The following is an 11,004-nucleotide window of genomic DNA, read 5'->3' on the forward strand; positions in this document are numbered from 1 at the left end:
GTTGGTTCGATGACCATCAAATAACCATTAAAACTGATGCTTCCGCTTGTAGCTGGTTTGACCTGTCAATGATTTGGCAAACCCTGGCTGGGTAGCCAGCGCTGCCGATGTTGGACAACATGGGACGCCCCAAGGTGCCCATGTTGCCACTGGCCTGTCCCGGACACCCACAGCCGGTACATGCCAGTGACCCGCTCACGAAACCTGCCCCTGGCCTGACCCAGTGACCTCTCGCCATCGGCCGGCACGACCCCGCCCCCTCCGCCGGTGCCTGGCGTGACCCAGCGCCGACGACTCGAGCCCGCCCCTCCGCCCTCCATTGATCGCTGCTGCGCCGGCCCACAATCAGCGCGCGGGCTGGCCGACCTGATAGCGGCGCCGCCGCCGCCGCCGCAGTCGCTGGGCGCGCGCCTGCCCGGCCGCCGGCGGCGCTCCGCGACCCCTGGGCGCGACCTTGGCCGGCCGCCGCGCGACCTTGACCGGCCGCCGCGTGACCTTGACCGGCTGCTGGGCGCAGCACGCTGACCGAGCTGCCGGTGCCGCTCCGGGACCTCACCTGACGGGCGACCCTGACGCGAACGACGCTGGCCCGTCCGCCACGGCCGCGATACGCAGCGGTGACCCTGACGAGGCGGCGGCCTTGACTGCGCGGTGACCTTGACCCGGCGGTGACCTAAGCGAGCGGCATGGTGTCGGACCTGGTGGACCGCGTGGCTGGCCTGCGACTGCCCAAGCTGGAGCCGCGCCGAGGCAACGTTCGCCTGCTGTGCCTGGTGCTGTTCTACCTGGTGTTCCTGGTGGTGGGGGGCCGCCATATTCTCGGCCATCGAGTCGCCGGTGGAGGTCGGCATTGTGCGCAGCACCCACCGCATGAAGAAGGCCTTTCTCAAGCAGCACCCGTGCGTGACAGGTGAGATCTCCGGCTGCTGCAGGACAGGAAGCTTGTCGAGCTCACCGGAAGCTGCATGAAAACAATGGCTCTGAGGGAGGCGGAGACTTCTAACCTGACAAACCTCATGACCTCGGATGGAAATGCTCCTAATTTCTGCTGTAGCCCTTCCCAAAATTGTGCTAAAAAATAAACAACCTAGAGGCTCAAAACAATGCATCAAAAAAGCTGTTGGATAACAGAGCTTACAGAAAATGCTTCATATAACGCGGATCTTTTTACGACCAGCCCTCATGATTGACAACGCTCCTCATTGTGATCGCGTTGGGCTGCCATGTAGTCACCGCTGTTGTCAGAAAGAAATGTGCCAGGCGCGCTGTCCGGTGACTGTAGATACGAGCCCGAGAGCGTGAGCAATATTAGGTCCGATATCACAAAGAGATCATCTGGCAGCTGTCCGCAAAGAGCTCATCTGGGTCGGTTCATCTGTCATCGCACGTCACGGAAAAGATTAATCAGCTCTGCAAGCGCGGATGTTTGAAAGGCGCGTAAAACCGTTTGCTAAACATATAGCTAGGCTGAGTTAGGGCGGGCTTTATTCGTGGACCGTACGCAAGTTGTCCGTCTGACATATATTTGTTGGCACACGACTGGACAGCGGGCGCATTATTCGCATTAACCATCATGACTGGATATCGCTCATCTGGTCAGATTATTCATACCACGGTTCAAGTGAATGAAGGGCTATTCGTATTCAAAATTCCGCGCCACTTCTTTTAGTCCTGGCCTTAACGTTCGCATATTTGTCGCAACGGGCTGCATAATGTAGCTGTAGTTCTCCCTTCCACGCTAACCGAACTCTGATCTGATTTATATACCATCTCTCGCTTCGCAAGGGACGTAGGTCTCTATCGTCATGGCTTTTGTCGAACTATCAGTGGCTTCTGCGCTGTTGCTGGCCGCTCGATACGTGGCATGGAGCCAATACCCTGCGCCACAAGTGAGCTTTACTCCTGCCAATAATATGCTTGTTGCGCCTCCCAGACGCTCGTCCTGCGGGGGGTGAGTCAAACCACTCGTTCTGACTAAGAGGGCGAGTCGTCAGCCTTTCCGTGTCAGTGACACGTGTGCTAGGTATCCTAGCGAAACCCTCACACGCAACCCAAACCCAACAGCTGCATGCACGCGTTATCGGGCCAGTGGGAAGGGCGGGGGGGGGGGGGCAACACAGCCAATACCGTTATCGACGACAGACGTTATCACCCGACAGTCAGCAGTGGTGTCATGCAGCCACCCCTGAGCCTGGCTGCCGTCGCTGACGCTGGCGACGCCCCCCCCCCCCCCTCCGCCCCACTCTGACGACCCGGCCACAGGGGCCGCCGCGGGCCGGCCGCGTCATGGAGGACATGCGGATTTAGCGCCGCCGGCGAAACCCCGGGGAGGCGTCCGTTACAGGGCCGCACGACCGCCCGGCGCTATCTCGGCAGCTCGCGGCGCCGGCGGCTGAGGAAGCTGGCCGGCTCCGCGGGATGGTGGGACTGGTGGGAAGGGCGAGACGGATGGGGTTGGTGGGCGGACTGGTGGGACTGGCGGGACAGGTCGGATGGGTGGGACAGGTGGGACAGGTCGGATGGGTGGGACTGGTGAGACAGGTCGGGTGGGTGGGACTGGTGACACAGGTCGGATGGGTGGGACTGGTGGGACGGGTCGCACGCCGCGAGACCCCCGTCCTGATCCTAGTGGTGGTCAACAGTCACGCCCTCGATGCGGAATCTAAAGCGATTCTGGGCTCGGGCTTAGATGACGGCATTCTTTTAAGCATCGTTCGCATGCAAGTCGTGTTTGCTTCATGTCTCAGCTCAGCGCCGGTTCGTATCCCACTACCGCTATCCGCCGTCTACGTGTGCTGCGAGTCCGCTTGTTGACCTGAGTCAGGCCATGTGACCGTGAGCCTGGGGCGGTGCATGTGACCGGTCAGGTCAACCACATTGTCCAGAGAAAGTTGGTTTCTAGGGGCGCGTTAGGTGAACAGTTCTCGGCAAGGAAAGCCTAACCTAACTTTGTCGAACTCGATTGGCGAGGGACCGGCGCACAAATTGGCACACAATTTGATAATCCGCCGACAGCAACCTGATTGACTTGCGGCTTCCTCCCGCTGAAATCGGATTTGCGTTGTAGGATAGTTCAATGAGGACGCACAGACTGAAAACCGGGGCACCCGAGGGTTGCCCTCATAAAGTACACATAAGTCGTACAGAAGCGTCAACGCATGCATCGATCCGAGCCCATACACCGCCGGGATCATCTGCAGGGTGTCGATGGCGCCGCCAAAAGGTGCAGCACCTGCAGAGCTTCCTCAGCGCATGGCAACACCAGCCAGCCGGCAAACTTCGCGGCCGAAATAGACCGATGGGAGCAGGCCCGGGTTGAGGCCAATCGCAGATCGGATGGATATCCATAGATAGCCCCGGAGGGGATCGACAAGCCTCCAGCGTCACGGATAGGAACAGAAATGGGTTAAAAAACTGATGCGCACGATTGGAACGAACTCAAGGAACCAATGTTAATTTGCGAGAGCGTAAATGCACGTGTTCGGGGTTAATCGTCAGGAACGTGCTGCTTCTGATGTGTGCTTGGCTTTTAGCTGCTGGAACTGAATTTGTTTGGTCGGATAAAAGGGGTATGGGAAATCAGATGATGTAATAAATCGGCGGTCATCAGTCTATATAACGATGCTATAAAGTATTCAGAGGAACCAATGCGCACTCAAAAGTCAAACAATTACTGATACGCAATTTTGATTACGGCATATTTTCAGCGTTGGCTTATTATAACTCGTGCCCTGCGTAGTTCTTGGCGTCATACGGTCCAGCCTCATGATGAGCGGGAATGAGGGGCAGACGTCTCTTTATTCTTATAGTGATTGACCAGGCAGGCATTTCATTAAGGGGCGAAAGCTCTTCATATTAGAGGCATAGCGCTGCCTGCCGATTATTTTATACGACGCCAGGCCACGTTTATGGAAAATTGTGCTTGGAATGATTGCGAACAACACAGGCTGCTGCTGAAATGATCTAGGCTAGATATTTACGTTATGCTTCATATGTGGTGCTGAGGCTCGTCCTCACGTCACGTGACGGCGCCACGTCTCGTGGAGCTCAGATTGTGACTCTTGTTTTCCATACACTGCTGGCGATCCGAGACGGAAAAGGCAGTGTCCAGTGGCGACGTTCTCCGGTATTCCAGCATTATCCAGCCTTTCATCATGTGGGCAGATAGTCCCACTGCCCGCCAGCAAAGATTCCTGACATTCAGGAATGCAAGACCACTCCTAGGGTCTTGATCCGAACTAGTTTGCGGCTACATAGTCGCCAGAACTTTGAACATACAGTTAGCAGTTACAACGGGCAAGAATGGATCCTTACTGCCCGTAACTGGACAAAACTTTTGCTGTCGTACTGTTCCAGTCCTTCCGAAATAATAGCGAGGGCAGCAATCATACCCGCTGCCCCACCATGCCGTCTGATCCCGGCCAGACTGACGGCTGCCGACGCGTCTCATGCGCTATTCATGCGGCGGCGCCGCCGGCAGCCGTTAGTGGCACACCCGCCTGGCGGCCGCGCTGGTGAGTGCCTCCCAATAACACTCGTCCCTCCGCGTACACCATTAACGAGACGGACAGCAGCCCGCGCCCTTTTCTGCTCCCCGTTGGCGGCCGCTGCCGTACGCCGGCACCCGCCCGGCCAGCTGGCCTGAACGCTGCCCAATAAATAACCGTCGTGACGAGGTAGTCTCACCAGGTGCTGTCCGTCGCTGCTCTCTGCCCACTTATTTCAACGCATTTACTCATGGTTCCGAACAACCAAAACCAAAATGTATATATATATATATATATATATATATATATCCATTCATAAATGCCAGGTCAGCATACCTAGCATCAATCTGTCCTATAGCATGGGGTTCAATATGCTGCGTTGCCTTTCATTGTTCAGAATGGAATTCTTCAAATGCGCCGCCAAGGTTCTCTATTAATTACAGTGTTTCATTCCTGCGGGGAATATCGTCAATCATACGGTAACTAATATATATACATAACACACAAACACGCGATATTGGACATTCATTTCTAAGAACTGAGCTAGGTGCGATGAGATCAGGAAGACAAACAATGAAAAACAAAAAGGAAGACGTTCTCCCTTTCCAAAGAAAAAGGAGAATGAGGAGAGATGGTAACTCATTCCAACGTAGAACAACTCCATAATTTTTTGACGTAAAATAAACGAATCCTGTACGAGTTCCATATATATATATATATATATATATATATATATATATATATATATATACATGTATATCTATAAATGTGTATATGTAGTCAAAACCACAATTCAGGAAGTTTTCCGTCCTCTTCTCATGGGTTACGTGTGGTAAGCGTTCCATCGAACGCATACACACACGCACACACACATATATGTATATATATATATATATATATATATATATATATATATATATATATACCGTGCATATATATGTATATATGGTAAAACAAAAAATATCAAATATGACATATATGGAAAGAGAAAGATAGAGCTGTTTATATGCATGCAGTATGGTAGCATTAGTACCATTTTTGTGTTAACTTTGGGGGCGGCTGTCTCACCGCCCCCCCCCCTTCCCTATCACAGGAGTTGTAGGTCCTGTACATACTGCGCCAGTCTACAAAATACCGTGATGTATGTGACGATTGCGCCAGGTTCGTTGGACATCACCTGGGGCAGTCACAAATGTGGTTGCTGATTAGCACACACTAGCTAACACCACACCGTAATGATGGTGAAGTGTACAAAAAAGCGAAACACAAAACTACCGCGACCAGTGGATCCCACGGAAAGGCGTCCATTTTTAGATGCTATGTGTCGGGATCTTATGACAGTCAGAACCACCGTTCAAGAGCCTTTCCAGCTTCGGAGCTGTACCACGCTTTGAGCAGAGTATTTCAGTGGTTCAACTCGGCCGTTGGACCCATTCCAGCCTCTCGAAGGAGTTGGCATCTAACACAACGCTTGGTTGCTGTGTTCCCGACAACCAATCAGGCGTTCGCGTTGCAAGCGAAATTTGAACAGCCGCCACGGCGAAACCCTCCCTCGCGTGCAAACCTGCGAGTGGTCTCGTGCACTGGTAATTACTTTGGGTACCGTGCCCTAAAAATCGCCCCATAACTGTTAAAAGTGTTCCAAAACTCGTTTAAACTATTGAAGTATTGTTTGATGGTTCTAGTAATGGTTCATTGGTGTAATAGCTGATTAATACTGAGCAATGAGTTTTGACGTGTAATTTTGGTCCTCTAAAACCAATATCGTGCTTCAGTTATGTAGTTCTGTGTCGTAAGCCATCCGTCCTCATGATGGCATAGAAACACCCCACCACATGGCAGACGTCAAGTAGCATGTCAATTAACACTAAGGTTTTGCACACACAAAGTGGGGACCTGTTTACCTTTGAGAATCAAGAATACCAAAAGAGCGTAATGGAGGAAGCTCAGGGTTCGTTGCATAGTTTCCTTGCGCCACTGAATAGCTGAAGTAGTTTGTGTGACCAGATTTCACGTATACCCGCTCCATATAACACGCTCTTCGTACAAACTGCGGATATCCGTCCTACCCGGATCTTCTGAATATTCTTAACGTGTTAAATGTTCCACAGTCAATGAAGGAGCACAACCCGCGTCTCTATATAACTCTCTTAGAGGAAGAATCGATCTGGTGTCTCCGAAAACAAATAATGGAAAAGATGAATGGAAATGAGTACCATTTAAATTGATGACTTCCGACCCCACCTAACGCCACCTTGCACTTGCACCAATAGTCGAGAAACAGTGCTGGGTATGGATTGCATGAGATTGCCGCCGGTGGTGCACGCGCTCGAGGGGAAGTGCATGAATCTCGCTACGTTTCTCGAATGATCTTATGCTTTTCGAGCATATTTGCTTACATATAATTATGCGATGGAAGTTATCTGTTTGGCGCTTTGAATGTCGTGATATATACATGCCAACATGCCAACATGCATACATACTTACATACCTACATACATACATGCGCACACACACACACACACACACACACACACACACATATATATATATATATATATATTGTGCACTACTGTTGGAAAACGTCTTTTGGTACGGAGAACATAAATGAAGCATAACTAATTAAAGTAAGACGGATTGCTATTTTCATCTTCATACATGTAAGAAACACTCATAATGGGAACATCACAAAGACACAATGGGGAACACTATTGTCACAATCACATCAGAAGTGCTCACCGCCCACCACCTAGTAGCTCAAGAGTTCTGCAAGAATTTGTCTGTCTGTTTAAGGCCGGAGAGAGTTCGTTAATGAATATGCTTTCCCAAATTTGAAGGCGTCTTCTGTCACTGCACGTCCGTAAAATGTCAGTGCTGTCTGTCAGTGTTGTCGTGTCAATGTCATGTCGTGTTCCTGTCGCATGTGGTCCAGAGGTGCCCCGTCACGTAAGTGCATTGTCAGGCGTCGTGAGAGTGTTGTTGTGGTCACACCAATGTAGTGTGTGGGACGAAGTTTGCAGCCTTCGATGTTGCATTGGAATTGATACCCTACATTGGTGCATTTCAGTTGTCGGTTTTGTCTGGGCTGTTTCTCATAAGAAAGTTCGATATCTTCTTATTACAATAGTAAATGACAATGTCTATTTTGTGGTCGTTTTTGCCTTTAACATGCTGAGAGATAATTTCCCGTAAGGCTTTTTCGTCCTGTTTGTGAGCAGATGTGATTTCATTTTGATAGTACAGTTTGACGGTCGGTTGGATGTCTTGCCTTGGTTTGCTGTCAAAGTGTCTTGTCATATGTCGTTGTGTCTCGTTTTCAATGTCAGAATTTGAAAAACCGTTGTTCACCAGGATCTGTTTGATTCGTGTCAATTCTGAATGTAGTCCTGTCCAATCAGAGCAGTGCTTAAATGCTCGTCGAAGAAAGGACCTTATGACGCTAATTTTGTAGCGTCGAGGACACTCACTGTCAGCATTTAAGCACCATCCGATGTTAGTCTGTTTTCGGTGTACAGTCGTTTTGAATTGTTGTCCTTGTCCATCAACAGCTACGTCAAGAAAGGGTATTACGTTTCGCACACTTTTCTCTGTTGTGAATTTTAAGCCAGACAGTCTTCAAAAGTGTTTTGAGATGTCCTAGTTGGTAAATGTCCCTAACTTCTACAAAGATATCGTCTACGTTACGGCAATAAATGTCCGGTCTTATGTCGTCATTTTGTGTAGTATGTAGGTTTCTACGTGTCCCATAAGAAATTAGCGAATAGGGTCCTAGAGGTGAGCCCATCCCGACACCCTCAATTTGGCAAATACATTCGACATCAGGCCCGCGGAAAAGGAAACTTCCAACGTGCAGGCTTTAGTAATTGTTCAAGAAGGCGCCTTGATATTTTGAGAGGAGGAATTTCAGGATGATTGTAGACGCGGTCAAGGATGACGGATATGGTTCTTTCAATAGGCACGTTTGTAAATAGATTTTCAACATCTAGAGAGGCTAGTAGGCCTTAGGTTGACGAGATCCACTATATCAATAAACTCATCCGTTGATGAAGTTGTACGACATGGGAAGATATGGGGACAGAAGACCATTAAGACGTTGTGCAATTGTTGCACGTTGTGCAATCCAAAGAAATGCACCAATGTAGTGTATCAGTTCCAATTCAACATCGAAGGCTGCAAACTTCGTTCCACACACTACATTGGTGTGACCACAACGACACTCTCACGACGCCTGACAATGCACTTACGTGACGGGGCACCTCTGGACCACATGCGACAGGAACACGACATGACATTGACACGCACGACAACAACTGACAGACAGCACTGACATTTTACGGACGTGCAGTGACAGAAGACGCCTTCAAATTTGGGAAAGCATATTCATTAACGAACTCTCTCCGGCCTTAAACAGACAGACAAATTCTTGCAGAACTCTTGAGCTACTAGGTGGGCGGTGAGCACTTCTGATGTGATTGTGACAATAGTGTTCCCATTGTGTCTTTGTGATGTTCCCATTATGAGTATTTCTTACATGTATGAAGATGAAAATAGCAATCCGTCTTACTTCAATTAGTTATGCTTCATTTATGTTCTCCGTACCAAAAGATGTTTTCCAACAGTAGTGCACAATATTTCATCCTTTAAAACTCAAAGCTTATTTCTTGTGCAATATATATATATATATATATATATATATATATATATATACATGCATGTGTCTGTGTCAATGGGTAGTCATGTTAGTTTGCATCATCTGCATCATAACACTTCAGTGCATGCTTTCTCCATCATTGTATGCTCTCCATTAACAATCTTGTGGCAAAACTGAATTTCGAGTAAACTTTACAGCATAAGCAATGCTTTGCCATGGTCCAGCTGTTTGTACGGTAATGAAGAAAGGTGCATGTCAGCTCTGGTATCGGCAATGAAGGCAACTATTGAGAAATTATTAAAACAAACTATCGATGACGAGTGATCTCTCTCGTACCGGGAAGTATTAACCCAAGGATGATAGCAATGCCGGATGGGGCTAGTGCAATTTTGAAGGTAGCATCATGGGACGAAGCTTGATTAGACATTAAGCATCCCTGGAACTAAACAGTAAAGCCTTGAAATGTGACACATTTTGTCGCTTTATTGCGTAGCTTGGTGCTTACCTTCAATGCACATATTTGAAAGGTCTTAGCGTTTAAGCCGCACCCTAATCCAACAAGTCCGAACAATGGGGTCATGCGTATAATATGAGTTCGGCATGCTTAGAATAAATACATTCATAGTTCCGTCCCAGGCCATGTGTTCTGCGGTATGCTGGTGGGCTCCGTCGGCTGCCGGCCGGGAAGACAGATGCGCAGCAAATTATTCTGCAGGAGCGGAGCTGCTGTTCGTGCTCGTTTCCCACCAGGATTAAATATTGAATTTGGTAATATGGCCAATTCTAGTTTGTTCAGCTGCTTAGACCGCCCCGTGTTCTCATTGAGTCTCATCCAGATCGCTCGGCTCACCTGACTGCGAGCGTCGTCAGGCTGCGAGAAGATAGCTTATATGCATTTAGATGACGTCCCACAGCCGTGTCATGCGACTCGTTAAAGTTCGACGAGCTCGTCATTAAGTCCCGAGGGGCAGCTCGAATAATATGGTCTGCTGGGTTTGCAATCTACTGATTAGGTTTGCGTCACAGAACGCTGCCATTGTTTTGCCCAACGTGCTTGGCAGCTGCTAGTGATGGTCTCAGAGGCGTGATCGACATCGAGACCATGCCAAAGCACTGCTCGGTACGAAAGGATTCGCTCCGTCAGTCTGTCTCGCTGTAAACCAGGGGCATGCCATAGTGAAGAAACGCCTTCAGCTTCTGGTTTTTAACACTGTGAGTTCTTGCGTATATATCTGATCTGCAATACACTGGGAAGTATGTCATGAAACGGATCGCACGCGCGTGACGTGTATTATAACGAGTAATAGCTGGCATTCATTACCTACGTCAAAAACATATCAAAGGTCGGCTATTATCACCCTCCAACAATATGCTTCCTGAAATTTGAAATTCATGTATTTCCAGCAAGCGATCCTAAGATGCCAGCCAAAGGAAACAACGAGCGGGGACCAGGATATTTCTGCGGCAGGAAAACCGCCTTAGAAACAGCGACGAAACCAGCCATTTGTGTGCCCGTGCGCTGCGCGCGGTTGGGCTTCAAAGCACCCTCCGTTCGCACACGTCCATAATTACATCGCCCGCCTGCCGCTGCAGAGCGGCTTCAAGAAATGTGCGGCCGCTGTCGAAGTCAGTCGTGCTTTGTCGCTGGTTGTCGGCCCCAGTCCGCCCCTAGTCTTGGTTCGCGACAGGGCGTCGGCCCCAGTCTTCCCCCAGTCGTGGCTCGCCGTCGGATGGCAGCCCCATCTTCACCCCGTCACGGTTCGTCACAGGGTGTCAGGCCGCAGTTATCACACAGCCACGCCCTGCACTGTCTCCACCTAGTCATGGTTCACTATGTCATGACTAGCCTCCACCTAGTAATGGTTC

The 11,004-nt window shown here is 49.6% G+C and overlaps 1 protein-coding gene across 1 annotated transcript in view; it reads left to right on the top strand.

Moving 5' to 3' along the window:
• Nucleotides 1-686: 686 nt before the first annotated feature.
• The window catches only part of LOC119100934 (homeobox protein six1a-like), a 22,532-nt gene continuing 12,214 nt past the window's right edge, over nt 687-11,004 (top strand). The window contains 1 exon segment of the mRNA XM_037224146.1: nt 687-843. Coding sequence (XP_037080041.1) covers nt 687-843 — 157 coding nt within the window.

The sequence above is a fragment of the Pollicipes pollicipes genome, unplaced genomic scaffold, assembly GCF_011947565.3.
Source record: "Pollicipes pollicipes isolate AB1234 unplaced genomic scaffold, Ppol_2.1 Scaffold_2555;HRSCAF=2994_pilon_pilon_pilon, whole genome shotgun sequence".
In the NCBI taxonomy this organism is placed as follows: domain Eukaryota; kingdom Metazoa; phylum Arthropoda; class Thecostraca; order Pollicipedomorpha; family Pollicipedidae; genus Pollicipes; species Pollicipes pollicipes.